General features: G+C 39.0%; 1 protein-coding gene across 1 annotated transcript in view; it reads right to left on the reverse strand.

Moving 5' to 3' along the window:
* The window catches only part of LOC131940629 (FERM, ARHGEF and pleckstrin domain-containing protein 1), a 99,987-nt gene that overhangs the window by 18,927 nt on the left and 59,387 nt on the right, over positions 1-21,673 (reverse strand). The window contains exons 9-12 of the mRNA XM_059299336.1: positions 17,668-17,715; positions 13,765-13,925; positions 13,104-13,178; positions 11,637-12,058 (exon numbers count right to left, since the gene is read on the reverse strand). Of these exons, the coding sequence (XP_059155319.1) occupies positions 11,637-12,058; positions 13,104-13,178; positions 13,765-13,925; positions 17,668-17,715 (706 nt within the window). The remainder of the gene's footprint in view (positions 1-11,636; positions 12,059-13,103; positions 13,179-13,764; positions 13,926-17,667; positions 17,716-21,673) is intronic.

Raw genomic sequence — 21,673 nt, forward strand, 5'->3', positions numbered from 1 at the left:
GACACCATCCTATTGCTACACCAAAAAACGGACACCATACTATTGCTACACCAAAAAACGGACACCATCCTATTGCTACACCAAAAATTGACACCATTCTACTGACACCACAATACAACTGACACCATTCTACTGCCACCACAATACAACTGACACCATTCTACTGCCACCACAATACAACTGACACCATTCTACTGCCACCACAATACAACTGACACCATCCTATACCACAATACAACTGACACCATTCTACTGCCACCACAATACAACTGACACCATTCTACTGCCACCACAATACAACTGACACCATCCTATACCACAATAAAACAGACTACCTCAAAACGTTGCCCAACGCACATTGAGAGTGAGAACATGGGGGCCCATCTTTCAATTCTATTTAAAAAAAGATTAAGAAGCCATTAATCTCCAGCCCTCATCTCCCCATTAATGACACAGTTCCATCTCTTCTTCCCTTTTAACTAGATCAATGCAGGCATAGCATCTTTAACACATTACTCACAGCGGGTTTTTTGTTACAAGACACAGTGTACTCAGATAAATTGCATAAGAAAGAAAAACTTGCATCAACAATCGATGACATGAAATGTATTGCCATTCTATTACATGAAATCTATAGCCTTTCTATCACATATGTATTGCTTATTTTAACATGAATAAATCTACTGCCTGTCTATAAAACTTAGACTATTGCTTGTCTATGCTAAGTAATCTATTGAAAAAATCTATGTCTATCTATAACATGAGGAAATCTATAGTCTGTCTATGACATAATGAAATGTATTGTCTGTCTATCTATGACATAAGAGAATACTTAAATCTATAGCCAATCTATGACATCAAATCTACTGATGAGAAAATCTATATTATTATTAGCATGAGGAAATCTATTGCCTGGCTTTGACATGAAGAAATCTATAGCTTGTCAATGATACAAAATCTATTGCATATCTATCATAAATCTAAAGCCTGCTGTCTACAAGGAAATCTATTGCCTGGCTTTGAGATGAAGAAATGTATAGCTTGTCAATGATACAAATCTATTGCTTATCATATGAGGAAATATATAACATGTCTACAAGGAAATCTATCTATTGCCTGGCTATGATAAGGAAATCTATTGCCTGTTTATCATATGAGGAAATATATAACGTCTACAAGGAAATCTATTGCCTGGCTATGACAATGAAATCTAATGCCTGTCTATGACATGCGGAAATCTATTGCCTGGCTATGACATGCGGAAATCTATTGCCTGGCTATGACATGCGGAAATCTATTGCCTGCCTATAATATGAGAAAATCTATTGGCTGTATTGCCTGGGAGAAAAGAGAGCTTTAAAGAAACAATAAAACCATTGGAACACCATAACACCATTGCAACACCATTGGAAGAAACTGAAGGTAAAAATAAATAAAAACCTTACACTGCCAACCCAGGCAAACAATTTAAAAGAAATGAAGCTACATCATTAATAATTCCAAGGCAATTGGATCTTTAAAGAAAATTCAAGTCAGAGCTCTAACAACAATTAAAAAAAATAGTTGTATTTTCTTAAGGCCATGGAAGCTGCATTGTTTTTTGTCTTTATACAGTGTGCATAGGTCATGGTTACATATATTGTATCATCAGATGTTACAAAAAAAAGTAACAAAAAGTTACTATCTGATGTAAGAGATCCCAGCCTAACTACCATGGAGATTGACTACAACAAATGGCTTTAGATGCTGTAACAACAAACAATAGCCCTACATAATAGACCATTTTATACTCGGACACTAAATCAACAAGAAACAAAATGCAGCACACAAATTTTGCCCAGTGATGTCCCTGTTACACCCCACAACCGCTAAAGCCCCTTTATTACAAAACTACCCCCACCCCTCTAGATCAAGCCCATGAACTACAACACTGCCTCCCCACCCCCTCTATTACAAAACTACCCCCACCCCTCTATATCAAGCCCATTTATTAAAACTACCTCCATTAGATCAAGCCCATTTATTACAACACAACCCCACCACCTACTCTAGATCAAGCCTATTTATTAACCCCCCCCCCCCCCCAAACCAGGCCCTTATTTTACAACAAACACAAGCCCTCCCTAGCTTCCTACACACCTCTCTCACTTAATTTTTTTCTCTCTCAAAATTCTAATTTTCCCAGCTCCAACCCTACAAAAGCACAATGGCATAAGAAATTATTGATTTTCAAATATCCTCTCTTTTCTACAACTCTTTTACTTAAAACATTTTTCTTTAAGCAGCATTCTCACACAAAGAATACCAGCACCTCCAAGGCTGGACTTGACAATAAATTGGCTCACCAGGAAAAAAGACATTTAAGAGACAAGTTCAGTTACTCTGTATATTTATACCTAGTGTTATGGTTCTTTTGCTTGAAGATTGCAAAGGTTCCATAAAAAGAGAGACTAACAACAGACTGTAAAAAGATAGATTTTTAAATAGAAAATCGAGGATTAAATACAAACTAGTCTTTTAATAATAGGAAGACAGTCTACATTTTAATAAAGCTATAGAGTTGAAAAATTAGGATAAAAAATTAGGAAAATTGTTAATTTTTTTTCTTTGGGAATAAAAAATATAACAATAAATTATCAGTATCAGGATGCTCAAAAGTATAGACAAACTAATACTGCAGTGATATAAATTTAAGTATATTTTCAGATGGTTATTAAAGATAACTGCTTATATTCATCAAAGCTAAAAATAGGACACAAATGTAAGCATTAATTTTTTAAAATACAATCTAATCCATTTCATTTATATTAATTAGATCAAGGAAGTATTAAAGAAAAGACATGGCTTTAAAATATCTGTAATGTGCTTATTTAAAACAACCATTTTGGAATTAATCTATGATATACTTATTTAAAACAACCATTTTGGAATTAATTAAATGAAAAGCAATAAATTTGTTGAGGTGATGAAGTTTAAATAAAATCTAAAAATAGAAGAAAAGTTTAAAATAATTTTTTAAATGTGAGAGTCAATAAAACTTAAAAAATGTTTCATACAAAAAAAACTTGGTGCAGATATAATAGTAACTTTGTGCAAAAACAACACCCATCTATAGAAGAAACTAAGTAATACTGTCATTATAAAGTTGTCAAATCTAATTGTCATTGTCTTGGTTATATTATTAGCATGCAAAAAGTTGATCAATAAAAAAGTAGAGAAGAGAATGATAATTGGTGGACCAATGAAATGTGTGAGAGTGGGAGTTTTGTCAGCCAATCAAAATCAAGTAACTAATTCTGGCTAAAATTAGCCAAAAATACAGTTGGTTTTGTAAGTTTAGTTTATATATAAAACTTTTCTTTTTTTTGACAATGACTAATGAACTTATCAAGGCATATGTGAGCAATTTTCTTAGAACATAAATTAACAATCTAGCTTGAAACAAAACAACAAGCACAATTAAGAACAAATCTACCCCAAAAACATGAATTTGGACCACATGGGAATATTGCGTGATGACAACACCGCTCACATTGCTAACTAAGGTTACACTCACACACCTATACAAGTACAAAAACAAAAGAAAATGTAATGCAGTGTAAACAAAAATGTATAAGATTTAAAACAAAAAATAAAAAAACCACAAAGACTAAAGCAAAATAAGCTATCGCATCACCAGGGAAATAAAATAAAACAAATGGGTACAACCAGCAACTCATGTGCAACAGACCAAATCAATAACATCATTTCCATCCCAATTACTTCATCAATTATATTAACCTTAATTAATAGTTAACTTACATTATATGACTCAAGCAAATGGTGGTGATTACACACAGAAAAAAAATGTTTTAAATATAAAACTGGAATTAATAAGCACACTTGAACATTATGGATAGCACAATGTCCGCATGTTAAATGGTTAAAAAAACCAACCAAACCATCAAAGAATTTATAAACTTAAAAAAATGTCTTAAAAATTATAGCGTTATCAATTTTTTTCCATAACTTTTTCATTATTTAAGTTCAAATTTAAACCAGCTTCTCAAAACTTATTTCTTTGGATTTAAGTTTAAAACAATAATTAAGCATTTTTTAATGTGATTTACATAAATAGAAAATATAACACAATGCTTTAGAATGGTACTAAAAAAATAAAATGAAAAAAAATTTTTTTTACTTTAAAAATCAATCCAGCCAGCATGCTTCCAAAAACAACAATCATTAGAAACAAGCTCAAAGGAAAAAAAAATATTGCCAAGTTAAAAAAATTACCAGAAAAATTTGTCCTGCTCCATTCTCCCAGTTTTACCATTCATTATAATAAATATTTTTATTATAACAAACAGCAAATAGCACAACATCCCTGTTGAAAACTCAATTCAATGTTTACTTGATACGTCTTCTCCACAAGTATTTTAGAAACAAATCTAGCTAGAGCCAATATTTAAAACTTCCTTTACAAAGAAAAAAACTCCCAACAAAAAAAATATATCAGCCTAAAGAAAAAAATATCTCACTGGTACTACAAGCTTGTGTTTGTTATTTTATAGGACATCTACAGTTGAAGAATAATTATTTGGTAACATTCTCATCTTGTTTTGCAGGCTGAAAGCGAAGTTCTACAAACAGAGAACAGCTTACACATATCTACCTATGTGCAAGTGAATATCTTTTACACAATAATCCAAATCTTCTTCCAGTCTTTCTCACTGTATCATCTCTAGGTAAAGATGAACCTTCAGTATCCTGCCCTCAAGTCACAGGTATGTTAGGATTTATTCGGCTGAGGTGGTGAGAGTGTTCAGCCTATTGTGCCACCTGGCATAGGTATTTTAACACACCTGAGGTGAAAGTGAACTAGAAGAACTCAACTACTATCCATGCCAAATGACCTTGACCTAAGCCATCCTCTAAGCACAGACATGCCGCTGGCGCAGAAGAAAAAAACATGAATACTGAAATCAATGTAGCCTGCACATATCAATCTTTTATTCCAAACTTCAATTAGTCATTGATTCAATAATGTGTACATCAATGTTTGTACCTGTGACATTATCACTAATAACACAAAGAGATGAATATGCCATTTACCAAAACAACAGTTACACCGTAATTTTTAAATACAAAACATGAGACGAAATAAGAACTTTTTTTCCAGTAAACTGTGCTTAATCTAAGAATAATAATAATTTAAAAAAAAAAAAAAGATACATTTTTAACGTAATAAAAAATGGTGCTCAAATTTCATCAAAGCCATTTACAACCATTGATAAGTTTGGTAATAAATAATTGCCACATTCATTCAACTTTGCTACTGACACTACTACAGAACTATTGTTTGTCCTCAGATCAAGATTTCATGTTGTATAAAAAACAGGGGCGCTATTACAAAACTATTCCACGCCTCAGATCAAACTTCCAGGTATAAAAACAGACTATATGAATGTACAGACAAAAATGAGAAATGGATGAGGATAAACTGCCTACTGTAATAAAAATATTTTGGTCAAGTTTTGGTAGTGGATCCATAGCTGCACTGTCTGTTAACAAGATGAAGCACAACATTTTGCCTTCATTATCAGAACAACTCTACTTCATCTGCCCTATGGACTATGAAGGTTATTTACCTACGCTTACTATCAATTAAACAGACAAGTGTTTACTTCAAGTTTTTAAATTTTCCTGTCATAACTCTGGTGGTTAATTAAAACTGTTTAATTAGTTAGCCTGTTGTGTATTCAACATATATAACATACACTAAACAGCTTAACACATAGGGCCTTATTATATAAAATATTTTTAAATTACCTCCATGCAAAACTGAGGTGGTCTTTATTCAAGCTTAAAAATCAATACTTTAATCCTTAAATATAACTGTTCAAGTTATCTGCCCCTTATTACAGCTCTCCAATGATAACACTTAGTGTTGTCTCTTTAATGGAACAGCAAAAACTTTAATTAAATTAAAAACAATTCTAACTAATTAAAAAATAATATTCTTAAACCACAATGCAGCTTCCATAGCCTTGTTATAAAACCTGCCTTAAGGAAATTTAACTTGATTTCTCTTATCATATGATGCGACTTATCTATAACTTTAATATAACTACTCACTAGAGTAAATAGTCATAGCTAAATATATACACAGTATTCTACAGCCTAAGTCAGGAGTTTTGTTAAAAAATCAGAGGAAAAACCTGGTAAGAAAACCGTAAGACAAAACCCCTTCTATGTACCATGTCCTATCTATAATGCGATGACATTTCCAAGCCATTCCCCCCCCCTCAAATTGATTTAAAATGCTGGATGAACTAGCAAATCTTTAATTACTTTTTAGCTGTATACATACTATGAAACAAATAGACATCCCCCCCCCCCCCAATGGAACTTTAATCCCCATGCACCTAAACAATGTTCCATGATGTTTGCCATCACTTTATTGCACTTTACATTATTGCACGTACAACTTATTCACAATAAAACGAGGAAATTAAATATTGCACTTAAAAGTTAAACAATGATTAAAATTAAACTGTAATTATCAAGAAATGATATCAGCATAAACTACTGATAAAAATGAGATTTGGCACAATACTATTCAAGTGGTATGTTAAAAAAATAATGAAAAAAATAAGCTCCTGTTTAATGGACACACTAGTTGCATCCCTTTACAATATACAATCTGTTGCCATGGCAACTTCAATGATGTTCTTAACCCTTTAACTCCATGAGCACTCAGACAATACTTTTAAACTGAAGTTATGTAATTTGACAAATGTGTCACCTAGAATGCAAATGAGTATTGAAGTCAATAGGTACCTATATAATATAGGTAACTGTAGGTTTGATCAGGGGATATTGTCTAAAGTCTTAATACCAAATGTACAGCTGACTACTAGGGACATGACGTCTGGTATCATGGGGCAAATTGTGTGTGTGTGAGGCCACTGTTGGACACACCACTAGAAAACATACAAAAAACATGAGCAAACGTAATGGTCAGTCAAGTAATGAAGACCTGAGCAAGGGGAGAATACCAATCTGAGATCATTAATTTGTACACAAGTCCAGTTCATTGAAATATATTAATCTGTATCCATTTCATCATCTCAAGGTAAACAATGATCCTGAATTTGTCAGCCAGTCAATCAAATTTAAAAATAAATTTGTGTGGAGCTTAAACTAAAATATGTTCAAAAGTTTTGTTTGCAAAAAATAAATATGAAAATGCATAATGTTTTTATAAGAATTTTTTCCGTAAATTTGGTCATATAAAAAATATTGTTTACAGGAAATTTTTTGTTCTTAAAAAAATCTTATTAAGCATTAGCTTGATTAATTAAAAAAATGCTTTCTAAATTCATGTACTAAAAATAAATGTAAACACATTCAAGGTAACTAGCTGACACCACACCTCTACAAAGTATTGTTCACCTAGTCTCAAGGCTGAAAAGAAAAAGAAACCTAAAAAGCAAGCACCAAAGCAAGAAATTGTACTTGCCCTATCATCTCACCAACTAGCTCTACACAAAAACATACAGCTTTCAGCCTTAGAAAACAGACACTGAAATAATACTAGACTGTAAAATGCAATGTTCATTAGTTGAGAATGCTGACAACAAGACCAGCCACTGTTTAGGTGTTTAGATATCACCAGATACAATAAGTTATGGTGCTTTTAGAGTTGGGTGAAGGATGGTTTGAATATAAGATGATTTCTGGTTGGTTATAAAGAATAGAAATCTCATGTCTTGGCCATTCCAATGTTAGAAGTGATATAACTGGACTATAAAGATCACAGAGATTTTCAAAGATAACAATCAAACAGGGTCAACTGGGGGCAGGAGGGGGTGGGTGGGATCTCTGCTCTGATGAGGAGGAAGAGGAGGAGGATGAGGATTTATGTCTTGTCCGTTCAAAGTGTTTTCCTTTGCCCATCTGTGGCTGGCGGATAGGTCGAGGTTGTGTTGGCGGTGGTTTGGGTTTAGGCAGCACTGGGGGGCCGGGCTTGTGGGGGGGCAGCGGTTGGGACTTCTGGACAAAGTGAACAGGTGGTTGACCTGGCTGACCCAGGGCTGCTGGGTGCTGGACAACAGGTTTGGGTAGAACAGGCGGCAGGTCTTGAGGTTTCTTGGTTCCCAGCTGACTGCTGGCAGACCTCCTACTGGGGTCACACAAACTTCTCTTGGCCTCACCAGCTGTTCTACCAGAGGAGTCCTTGCCTGCGGTGTCTGCAGAAAATCTGTGTAGTTGTTGGTTGGCTGTTTCTATATCAAAATCACTCTCACTTTCACTGGTGGTGTAGCTCATGTCTCCAGCAGGGTCCCCCATGTGTGGGTCTATGCTACCTTTCTTCTTTGAGAGCTTGTGCTGGTAGCTGGCTAAAAACTCTTGCTGGGCGGCTGTAGCGCCTTCCAAGGCTGATTCTGATAAGTCTGGCAGTGGCAGGTCCCCTTCATAAGAAATAAGCATCTCATCCGGGATGTCAAGAATGGGGGGAGGAGGAGGAAAGTTGGGCTCATCATCCTCATCATCTGCCTCCCCTTCTTCATCAAAATTATCTACACGCAAACTAGAGAGTTTTTCTAATGGCTCTAAAGGTGAACCATCCTTTGTGGACTTGACGTCCTCTTCCACAGTAAACTTTCTACTCCCAAAGCTGTCTTCCAGCGAGACTATTCTCTCTAGAGAGTCTAGGGGAGAGATCTCTCTTCCAAAGGTTGGTCCTCCTTCACTCATGCCTCCCACTCCTGAATCAATGGTTCCCTCTTTGCTGGAGAGTCCTTTTGATGCAGCATACTGCAGGTACACCTGCTTAGCATTACTCTGTGTTTCCTCATCGCTTCCATCACTGGTGCTGGCAGAACTGCCAGAGTTGGTCATGTCACTCTCAGAGTTATCCTGTCTCAGACTCTCCAACGTTTCTAGAATATCTCCAGAGTCCATGGCTGTGGTCACCTCCCCAAACAGGGCTGTGTCCCCCTCATCCACTGGACTTCTCTGGGCGGTCATGCTGACGTCACTGTGGTAACTGTGTTGCAGGTCCCCGTCCTCGTGCCAGCTGACTCTCTTGGGTTCCTTCTTGTCAGACTCATCCAGTGTCCTTTTCTTCAGGGCACTCTTCTCAACCACCCCCTCAGACATGATCACCTTGTATTCACTCACCTCTTCAGCCTCCTCCACACTTTGCAAGGACCACCTGTTGTTGTTGCGTGACTTGTCCTTACTTAAATCTTCTACTTTCAACAGAGTTTCTTCAGCAGGGTCTGGTCTAAAGGTTGAGAAGGTTAAAGGACTGGAGCCACCATTGGCCCTGGTTTGTGTGGGAGGTGGGCTGTCATTATCACTGTAGAAGAGTGCGGCTGCTGGAGATGGGAGGTCAATCATAAACTGATTGTTGTCAGAGCTGGACGTGCTGGACGTTGAGTTCCTTCCAGTAGCTGAAAGTGAAGGAGCTCTCTGCTGCACTGGCTTGACCTCTGACCTCTTCTCTACACTGGCAGATCCACCAACTGGTGTGTCTTGAGGAGGGGGCTGGTTGGGTAATGTGTCAGTGGCAGGCTTTTCTGTAGTGTCACGACCATGACATGGCTGAGGTTTAGACACCTCAAAAAACTGTAGATTGAGTGAGAGATCTGATGCCTTTTTCTTGCTTTCACTTGAAGCACTTTCATGTTCTCCAGCTGTAGGAAAAGTCTTGCCTTCAGCCACTGCCTCTGGTGAATCATCTGATGTAGAAGTCTTGATAACTTTTTTCAACCTTTGACTGCCTGGTATTTTTGGGCTGTAGAACTGAACATCCTCACTGGCAAGAGCAGGATCAGTTTTGACTGTTTTTTTAACAGCAACCTCACCTGTTGGAACTGTTTTAGCAGCTTCATCCAACAATCCCTGAGGAGTGGTTTTGGTGACCTCTTCTGGCTCTAGCTGTGTTGACAAGGAACTTTTAGACTCCTCTTGTTCTGGTGCTGCTGGAGTTTGTTCAGTTGCTCCACTAGCATCATCTTTAGCAACACTTGACCTGGGCTGTAGTGCCTGAGCTTGTCTGGAGGGTGAGGATGGTTTAGCCTCAGCCCCTTTAGGTTTCTTTTCAGGCGAGTTTTTGGCTCCATCAGCTGTGATGTGGTCATGATGAGAGAGCAGCTCCTGTTCAGCAGATGGACTGGTGGTGTCGTCCACAGACGAGTAGCTGGTTCTAGCTGGCAGCTTGTGGACATTCACAAACTCATAGCGCCTGCTCAGTGGGGGAGATTTGTCTGAATGGGGCCTGCTCTTGGAAGTCTCAGCATCTGGACTTAGACATCTTTTCTCTGGATGTTTTGAGGTTTCTCCAACAGGTTTCTCACTTTTTGGTGGACAGGAAAGATGTGCTGCCTTTGTGGCAGGGCTAAGACTTCTTTGTCGCTTCAGCTTGTCTGCTTCTGAGACTCTGAAGACAGCTGTTTCTTCCTTCTGTCCGTCCAACCTTCGATGTAAAATGTAAGGAATATCTTCAATGAGATCAGTACCAGCTGATAACTTTCTGCTGGGGCATGGCTCTGACTCCAGGTGATCTTTAACTGGAGCTCCAGCTCCTACTAAACCCCCATTGGGGTACTTTTTCGTTTCTGGCTTCTGAGCCGTGTCTTTGGGTTTACTGCTGCCCTCTTTAGAACCCTCAGGTTCTTCTAATTTGCTTTCTTCCACTTCTGGAACCACAGCGTCAATGGATGTTTCAAGGACGGGTGTCTTAGCCCTGCTCTCTGGGGCAGCAGCTGGTGGAGCTGCTCTAGGAACTGGTTTCTCTGCAACTCTACTAGAATCTAAGGATGGAACTCTAGATGAAAGCCTCACCTTTTTATCCTGCCATATCTGGGCCGTGTCTGTCACACAGCAGCTTGGGCTGGTCTCCTCCAGGCTTTTCTTCACATCCTCATCCATGTACTGGGGTGACAAGGGCGGAGGAGGGGATGGAAATGGAGGTGATAGATCTGTCACTTTCGGCTGCTGGTGCTGCCCTACCACAACACAACTTACCTTCTTGTGATCATGAGCGGGCAGATCTAAATTTACATCAGTGGGCACATAATGGGGGGAGTTAGCTAACTGATCATTGGGGGCAGGTTTTACAGACTTCAAGGGCTTATCACTGATTTCATCATTTTGACTGGCTGACATAGATGTAGTGAGTGAGTGAGAGCTGAGAGGAGGGGGTGTGGAGGTGTGAGCTTGTGATGAAGGTTTGTGTTGTGGTGAAGAGGTTGCAGGTAGGTCAGATGGGGTCTGCTGAGAAAGGGCAGGATGTTCATCTACAGAGCTGACGTTGGAAGGAGAAGATAATGTTATGTTAGTAAGCTTCAGGTCAAGGTTAGGTCTGGACACTTGGTTATTCTGAGAGCCACCACCAGGATCACTGTTAGTCTTCAAGTCACCGTCCCCTACAGCAGTCGCAGCTTGGTCAGCCTCAGCAGCAATGTGGTGGCCGTCCCCTGCTAGGTTAGTACATTCATGGGACAAAGCCTTCTCCTTAACATTAATATCAACCTCGGGAGAAGTTAGTCCGTCCCCGTGGTAGTCGGGGGAGCCAACTTCAGAGTACAGACCAACATAGCGAACAGGAGAGTTCAGTTCAGGGGAGAGAATAGAGTGAGCACCTTTAGTTTCTGAAGAGACATGGGACATTCCTTGGGTATTCCCTGGACTGTTTTTGATGTTATCCTCGTCTTCATCGTCGTCTGTCATGGCGCCCTCCGTTCTGGCGTTGACTGCCTCGATGACATCCTGGTCAATGCTCAGACCGTGCTCCAGGCGTGGGGAGTTGAGAGATCTGGAGCCTGACATGGAGCTATCGCTGTGGACGTCCACAGACTCCACCCTCATGGCGCTGTGGGGCGTCCCAGAGTGGTCCCGCAGGATGCCGCTGCCAGGGGTGTGGTTGCTGTCCAGTATGTGCGAGCCACTCGAGCGCGACCCAGAGCTGGTGTGGAGGTCAGCGGAGGACGAGTGCATGCCAGGCTTGGAGGAAATCTTGGGAGTCACACTGGTACTCCTACTAGAGATGCGTCCGCTGGTTGATCTGAAAGGGGAGATAAAGTTTATCAGCTGGAAACAGGAACAGTTCAGTGATTACTACATTACCAGTATGACACAATGACATGTTTAAATGAAGTCTGATCTCTTTTATCAGTTTAGTAATTTTTATTTCTAAAATGATCTAAAAAGCTTTTTAAAACATAATGCTATAAAATGAATCTTATGAAATCAGCATCAATTTTTTAAATGTGTGAACTATTAGTTTTGAATACCATTATAGTTGGAAATAAGGTTTTAGATAAACAGCTTTACAACATAAATAGCAGGAAAATATTTAGTAGTTAACATAAGCATAATATATTTTTGGTCATTTTTGTTTTATATAATATAAATATATGTATATTATTTTATGATAATGAATATGTTTAATTATTTATACATGTAATAAATATTTAAAAAATAAAAAATAATGTAACTTATTTTGGTATTATGTGCTGTAAGAAACCTAGAAGGGTAATAGTATTCAAGCCAGCAGCACAAAAGTTAAAAACTTGACTTTTTATAGTGAACTAAATGAACCAGTTGCTGCAGTGTCCAGCCCTTTCACACTTGCTAAGCATATAGAAAAGTTTTGAACTCATAAAATAGACACAGCTATCTCCAGAACTGTGAACCTTAATAAGCTTACTGTTGGGTGTAATGTTTTGTTTTAGTGCTTTTTTTTAAAATATAAAAACAGATCTCTTCTTAACAATATTGTAGGAATATTGTTTCAAGTATTTAGAAAGCTATTAATGAGAAAACTGTTTTTCCCCAATATAACAATGATGAGCTAGGTACACTTCTACTTCTTTGACTGCTAATCTATGATTAAAAACAAGCAGAAGCCAACCCAGGGAAAGATTAAGAAAGGAATCAACTTACGTTCTGGAATCCAATTTTGAAAGCACAGATGAAGGAACACATAGTTGTATTTGTTTTTGATAACATCATCAATTTACTTAGGTTAGTAATTATTCAATTTAAATAAACACATTTTATTTAGAAAATATTTCAGAACACTAAAAAAAAAACAATCAATGTCTCACCTTTCAAAATGTGGCCTTTTCCCAATATTTTCCCTGACAAATTCTACAAGTTGTTTCTGTGTTCTCCCACAGTACCTAGAAACATGAATAAACAAGTAAAACATCACAGCTCACTGATAAAGACAACAACACCATACATTTCTTCTATTACACTCTACCATTTTACACACATGTATAAATCATTTGTGAGGGCAATTTTTAGCAAGTCAAAAAGGAAAAATTGATCGGGGTCATATGGTGCTTGGGGGACTGAGTGGCCTTGCTGTAGAGAGGTAGATTGCTAGCCCGTAGGTCTCGAGTTCAAATGTGGGTTCAAGTCAGTAGAACGTCCCTGAGTCCACCCAGCTCGATGGGTACCTAACTCACATTAGGGAAAGTAAAGGTGGATGGGCATAAAAAACCCTGATTGATGCATGCAAGTGCCTTTTTGTAACTCAGGAGTAACTGATTTAACCAAACATTTCTTAATGATAGTGAATTAGAGGGTTGAGTTCAATAAATTTCATTGATACTTAAATGAACATTTGAGTCAATCAATTTAATTATAATAAATATCTTACAATGGTACTTCAGGTATCAGTTAGAGATTTTTTTGTTACTCAAACAATTCTTGAGTGACATGAGCATGTAACAAAAGTTTTCACAATGAAAGATTTGTTACCTGAAGGATGAGCCCCTACTGACAACACGTGTTTTGTTGCGTGGAACTTTAGCCACCACCTGACAACGAAAGAAGGCGTGATGCTCTATACACCTCTTCCAGAACAGCTTACACCTGTCCCGGGTGTCAAAGAAAAACTCCACTGTGTCTTTATAGTAGCCCTGGAACAGGGGAGGGGGACATTCACATTTCACATTATCACTCAATTGTGTAGAAATACAAATATTCAGTTAGGCATACAAGAACATAGGTTAAGAGCAATATTTGTAGCCATTAGAAAAGTTATTAACCTTTAGAGAAGTTATGAACTTGAAGCATTGAAAATGAAGTTAAAACTTTGAAAACTATGATGTTTTAAGTGCTGATAAAAGAAAACTTGTGTTAAATCAAACCAAAAGCAACAAGTGGCTGTCAACAGACAGGGTGAAGCCTCACAAGCTGTACATTTAATGGGGGCAAAGCAAAGTTAGCAGTGGCTACTCTCAGTAGCATTCATTACAATTGGAACATTTATTCTTAGAAATGATTGGGAAATAATAAATTACAGTTTACACAGCAAAATTTTAGCTAGTGATCATTGAAATTTTAAGATAAATTACTTTGTTTAGACGAACGTAAAAGAACTATATTTTAAATTCATGTATAATATTTTTTAGGAATGAATAAATACCCTTGTAACCTTAACACTGCCGTAATTAAATATGTTTGAATATAAGTTTTTCCATTGTTTCTGGATACATTCAGAACAAAATGAATATTTCAATGCTGGGACCGAGTCTGACATCTTCTAAATAAGATATAAAACCAGCAGCTATCAAAAGCCAGCTTAACTTCCAGCATTTCTCGCAAGCCAGCATATTGTGAAAAGATTAAGAGGGATCAAAAATTAATGCTTTGATGAGATAAAAAAAAAACTGTGTTGAAAATAAAGAAAATAAAATCAAGAATTGTTTTAAACTTCAGGGAAAAGATAGCGGGTATAGCAGGAAAGAAACAAATTATCTCCCTGGTTTTTATGCCTTGTTCCTCTTTTGAGCTGAGACCTCAATTTGTTTCATCTATGTATGGCATCCATTTTGTAAAAGACCAGTGTGGCTTAATTAGCAAAGATTAGAGGGGAAGTTAATCAGTCCCAATGAAGAATGGCACAGCTTGTGTAACAAACAATCAATACTAGAGAAAAACTCCATTGTTGGGCTGCGCACTGAGTTTTATCGTTCTAGATAATATTCAAGTCTGTATGTTTCTGTATTACATTTTATTTTAAAACAAAAATAAATTTTTAAATTAGTAAAAATGCTATATTGGGTAAATAGCAATTAAGTATAGTTAATATAGAAATGTGTTGTTACTATTAATAAAACTTGTTAGTTAATGCATGTTTACTTGTTAAACAGTTACATGTCAATTGCTACAAAGTACTAGCCATCTGTTGATAGTGCTGGGATCATTAGCTGCTGTCATTCTAAGACAAACAGGTAGACAGTCCAGTAAGACAGACAACTAGACATCCCACTCAGTAACTGCAGTCCTTCTAAGACAGACAGTCCAGTAAGACAGACAACAAGACATCCCACTCAGTAGCTGCTGTCATTCTAAGACAAACAGGTAGACAGTCCAGTAAGACAGACAACTAGACATCCCACTCAGTAACTGCAGTCCTTCTAAGACAGACAGTCCAGTAAGACAGACAACAAGACATCCCACTCAGTAGCTGCTGTCATTCTAAGACAAACAGGTAGACAGTCCAGTAAGACAGACAACTAGACATCCCACTCAGTAACTGCAGCCCGTCTAAGACAGACAGTCCAGTAAGACAGACAACAAGACATCCCACTCAGTAGCTGCTGTCATTCTAAGACAAACAGGTAGACAGTCCACTAAGACAGACAACTAGACATCCCACTCAGTAGCTGCTGTCCTTCTAAGACAGACAGGTAGACAGTCCACTAAGACAGACAACTAGACAGTCCACTAAGACAGACAACTAGACATCCCACTCAGTAACTGCTGTCCTTCTAAGACAGACAGTCCACTAAGACAGACAACTAGACATCCCACTCAGTAGCTGCTGTCATTCTAAGACAGACAGGAAGACAGTCCACTAAGACAGACAAGTAGACAGTCCACTAAGACAGACAACAAGACATCCCACTCAGTAGCTGCTGTCTTTCTAAGACAGACATGTAGAGAGTCCACTAAGACAGACAAGTAGACAGTCCACTAAGACAGACAACTAGACATCCCACTCAGTAGCTGCTGTCCTTCTAAGACAGACAGTCCACTAAGACAGACAACTTGATCCTACTAAGACATATACATAGACATCCCACTAATACATAGATATCCCACTGAGACAGACCATTGACAAAAGATAGTCAACTAGAAATCCCTCTATGACACAAGAAAAAACAGCTAGAGAGGTCAAACAGGAACAAGAACTCTCCTAATGGTAAGATCAACTACATTCTAGTTTCAAATCTCTACATTTAGAAATGATAAAAAGTTGAGTTGATCATAAGATAGGCTTGTCTTTGATCTGACTAGTGTCACTTCATTAGAGACTACTTCCCTCACATCAAAGTAGAGAAAATCATTAGGGATGCTTAATGACATAATTTCAACAGCTAATCAAACTGCCCTCTAATAAGAAAATATTTACTGACCATTATGAATTAGATCAAACTAATTCAGCATGCTATAGCATTTGCCTTAGTTGCATTAGTATCATAATGTCAAATGCTTCAGCTTTTACAAAAAACAGATTTGTTTATTGTTCCATGCAGAAAATGTATATTTGCATAGCGCACTAGCATTGTGTTAGTTCACTGACAGAAAGCTATCAAGTATAGAATGTTAGGCTGTGGCTATTAAACTTATGGACATTAAACACTATATTGACATTCCCTGCAGTAAGTTTTTTTTCAGTTAAAGTACCGGCATACTAATTAGACTAATTAGCACCAGCACAACACAAGTATAACCAGTCAGGCAAACACTGGCATACAGTAGCCAACAAGCACCAGCACACAAACAATAAGACCAACAACTTAAGTACCAGCACACAGCCAACAGGACCACTAGGTACAAACACTCAGCCAACAGGACCAACAAGCACCGGCACACAGCCAACAAGCACCGGCTCACAGCCAACCAGCACCAGCACTCACTCAAGAGAAGCAACACATACCAGCACACAGCCAACCAGCACCAGCACTCACTCAAGAGAAGCAACACATACCAGCACACAGCCAACAGGACCAACAAGTACCAGCACACAGCCAACCAGCACCAGCACTCACTCAAGAGGAGCAACACATACCAGCACACAGCCAACAGGACCAACAAGTACCAGCACACAGCCAACCAGCACCAGCACTCACTCAAGAGAAGCAACACATACCAGCACACAGCCAACAGGACCAACAAGTACCAGCACACAGCCAACCAGCACCAGCACTCACTCAAGAGGAGCAACACATACCAGCACACAGCCAACAGGACCAACAAGCACCAGCACACAGCCAACAAAAACACCTCCCATGTACCCCACTCAAGTACACCCGACCAAGATGATACAGCCCTCATTTTATTTACTAAACAGGTCAAGCACTCTACTCTGACAGTCCATTATTCATGACACTAATGCACATGATTGCTGTTACTTGTGGATCCATTCTACCTAATGGATGGATCACTCATTACAATTAACTGATCAACCCTTTACTTTACAACTATTTAATTAGTATTAAAAAATATTAACCAACTAAAAAAGAAATAATCTAGGATGAATTGGTTAACTGAAAAAAAAAATGAGAACAACAGAAATGGAATAAAACATAAGGAAACCAAGGAACAGAATGTTATTGGTACAAAACAGATTAGGATATAAAGAGCCAGTACCCTTCCAGATTTAGTAGGTGTGTGGGCCACTCCCTCCAGGCGCCGATCCTAGAAGAGGAGGGAGGTAAGAAAGTTATGTGACAAATCAAAGTACAGGAGCATGCCTTGTATAAGCACAGTGGACTTGTAACTCTCACAACATAAGTGGCTTAACAGCTAGGTAACTATCAACACATCTATACCAGCTAGTTTGAAAAAAAGGTTATTTGTGTTCAATAAAATAAAAACTGTTAGTGCAATTTTCCTAATCCAGCTTAAAAAATTGTTTTTAAATAAGTTTCAAATAAAAGCATTTGAATTTTCTTGATTAATAAACATGATTCGTAGCATTTGCATGGTTAAAGCAAATATAAAATGTATTGACAACACACAGAACAACAATGTGTGGGAAACATTAGGTCTAATGGGAGGGGGAGGGGGGGAGAGAAGCTGGGGAAGCAGGTCAAAGGTCAATAAATTCTGTTCAAAATAAATTTATTAAGAGCATATCTCTGGTAGTTAGTGGTAATTAAATCAATTTCACTTAAATTATTTAAAAACATTAAGTTGATTGATAAAGCTTTACAAAAAATAGATTTGTATCATTTGATTATTGCTGATCGTTTTCAAACTTTTGCAATGTCTTATTTTTCTTTAAGGAGCAGCTTGAAGATGGTTATAAAACGTAAGTTACCACATTTTCTTTAGGGATCTTCCAGCTAATGCCTGGTGTCTGTAGATAATTCACAAGAACAGATAGGACAGTGGTCAAGTTGGAGCTTAATTGGACAGGGGTCAAGTTGAGCCCATTTAACCAGCATTAATAAATTGGTAAGGATAGTGGTAGTTGGAGCCCATTGGACAGTGGTCAAGTTGGAGCCCATTGGACAGTGGTCAAGTTGGAGCCCATTGGACAGTGGTCAAGTTGGAGCCCATTGGACAGTGGTCAAGTTGGAGCCCATTGGACAGTGGTCAAGTTGGAGCCCATTGAACAGTGGTCAAGTTGAGCCCATTTAACCAGCATAAATAAATTGGTAAGGATAGTGGTAGTTGGAGCCCATTGAACAGTGGTCAAGTTGGAGCCCATTGAACAGTGGTCAAGTTGGAGCCCATTGAACAGTGGTCAAGTTGGAGCCCATTGAACAGTGGTCAAGTTGAGCCCATTTAACCAGCATAAATAAATTGGTAAGGATAGTGGTAGTTGGAGCCCATTGAACAGTGGTCAAGTTGGAGCCCATTGAACAGTGGTCAAGTTGGAGCCCATTGGACAGTGGTCAAGTTGGAGCCCATTGAACGGTGGTCAAGTTGGAGCCCATTGAACAGTGGTCAAGTTGGAGCCCATTGAACAGTGGTCAAGTTGGAGCCCATTGAACAGTGGTCAAGTTGGAGCCCATTGAACAGTGGTCAAGTTGAGCCCATTTAACCAGCATTAATAAATTGGTAAGGATAGTGGTAGTTGGAGCCCATTGGACAGTGGTCAAGTTGGAGCCCATTGAACAGTGGTCAAGTTGGAGCCCATTGAACAGTGGTCAAGTTGGAGCCAATTGAACAGTGGTCAAGTTGAGCCCATTTAACCAGCATTAATAAATTGGTAAGGATAGTGGTAGTTGGAGCCCATTGAACAGTGGTCAAGTTGGAGCCCATTGAACAGTGGTCAAGTTGGAGCCCATAGGACAGTGGTCAAGTTGGAGCCCATCAGACAGTGGTCAAGTTGGAGCCCATTGGACAGTGGTCAAGTTGGAGCCCATTGAACAGTGGTCAAGTTGGAGCCCATTGGACAGTGGTCAAGTTGGAGCCCATTGAACAGTGGTCAAGTTGGAGCCCATTGGACAGTGGTCAAGTTGGAGCCCATTGGACAGTGGTCAAGTTGGAGCCCATTAGACAGTGGTCAAGTTGAGCCCTTTTAACCAGCATTAAAAGATTGGATAGTGGTCAAGTTGGAGCCCATTGGACAGTGGTCAAGTTGGAGCCCATTGAACAGTGGTCAAGTTGGAGCCCATTTAACCAGAATAAAAAGATAGGAAAGGATTGTGGTCAAGTTGGAGCCCATTGAACGGTGGTCAAGTTGGAGCCCATTGAACGGTGGTCAAGTTGGAGCCCATTGGACAGTGGTCAAGTTGGAGCCCATTGGACAGTGGTCAAGTTGGAGCCCATTGGACAGTGGTCAAGTTGGAGCCCATTGGACAGTGGTCAAGTTGGAGCCCATTGGACAGTGGTCAAGTTGGAGCCCATTGGACAGTGGTCAAGTTGGAGCCCATTGGACAGTGGTCAAGTTGGAGCCCATTGGACAGTGGTCAAGTTGGAGCCCATTGGACAGTGGTCAAGTTGGAGCCCATTGGACAGTGGTCAAGTTGGAGCCCATTGAACAGTGGTCAAGTTGGAGCCCATTGAACAGTGGTCAAGTTGGAGCCCATTGGACAGTGGTCAAGTTGGAGCCCATTGGACAGTGGTCAAGTTGGAGCCCATTGAACAGTGGTCAAGTTGGAGCCCATTGAACAGTGGTCAAGTTGGAGCCCATTTAACCAGCATAAATAAATTGGTAAGGATAGTGGTAGTTGGAGCCCATTGGACAGTGGTCAAGTTGGAGCCCATTGGACAGTGGTCAAGTTGGAGCCCATTGGACAGTGGTCAAGTTGGAGCCCATTGAACAGTGGTCAAGTTGGAGCCCATTTGACAGTGGTCAAGTTGGAGCCCATTGGACAGTGGTCAAGTTGGAGCCCATTTAACCAGAATAAAAAGATAGGAAAGGATTGTGGTCAAGTTGGAGCCCATTGAACGGTGGTCAAGTTGGAGCCCATTGGACAGTGGTCAAGTTGGAGCCCATTGAACAGTGGTCAAGTTGGAGCCCATTTAACCAGAATAAAAAGATAGGAAAGGATTGTGGTCAAGTTGGAGCCCATTGAACGGTGGTCAAGTTGGAGCCCATTGGACAGTGGTCAAGTTGGAGCCCATTGGACAGTGGTCAAGTTGGAGCCCATTGGACAGTGGTCAAGTTGGAGCCCATTGGACAGTGGTCAAGTTGGAGCCCATTTAACCAGAATAAAAAGATAGGAAAGGATTGTGGTCAAGTTGGAGCCCATTGAACGGTGGTCAAGTTGGAGCCCATTGGACAGTGGTCAAGTTGGAGCCCATTTAACCAGAATAAAAAGATAGGAAAGGATTGTGGTCAAGTTGGAGCCCATTGAACGGTGGTCAAGTTGGAGCCCATTGGACAGTGGTCAAGTTGGAGCCCATTGGACAGTGGTCAAGTTGGAGCCCATTGGACAGTGGTCAAGTTGGAGCCCATTGGACAGTGGTCAAGTTGGAGCCCATTGGACAGTGGTCAAGTTGGAGCCCATTGGACAGTGGTCAAGTTGAAACCCATTTAACCAGCATTAACAGATAGGACAGTGGTGAAACTGGACATTTTCCAGATGTGAGATATGATTCCTAGGATAGTGAATGGTTGTTGCAACCCCATGTAGCTGCATAAAAAACCAAATAATACAAGACAACAGTACCACCAAAGCACTCACAAACAAAGCAACTTTGCAAACAACATTGATTAAATACAAAACATTTTAATTCATGGACTTTTTATCTGATTAAATGAAAACTAAATAAAAACTCAAATTTTAATAAACGGAAAATCTTCTAATTTTAGCAAATGTTTTTCCCCCCAAAAGCTAGCAGTACTAATTTGTTTTTCAAATTTCCCGAAATAGTTGAGCTACCAGCAGTTTTAATATATTTTTAATAGATTTAGCGTTTTTAGTTGTGTGCAAAGTCGCAGTGAACCCAATATAACTTCATCTGCCAATAGGTTCCATTAGGAAGTAAGAAAAAAATAATCAATAAAAACTCATCATGTTTAGAAAAGAATTAATTAAGAAATCCCAATAACATTAGCTAATTTATCTGTTTTTAAGCTTAACTAACAAAACAGTAATAATGGTGGAAAAAAAATGCCACTGACAAAAGACAGAATACGAGACTCATTAAGCTGAAGAATGATTTTTTAACAAGCTGCCATCCATTTTAAAATGAC

Source organism: Physella acuta, unplaced genomic scaffold (assembly GCF_028476545.2).
Source record: "Physella acuta isolate Inbredline_101_S28 unplaced genomic scaffold, ASM2847654v3 ptg000324l, whole genome shotgun sequence".
Lineage (NCBI taxonomy): Eukaryota > Metazoa > Mollusca > Gastropoda > Physidae > Physella > Physella acuta.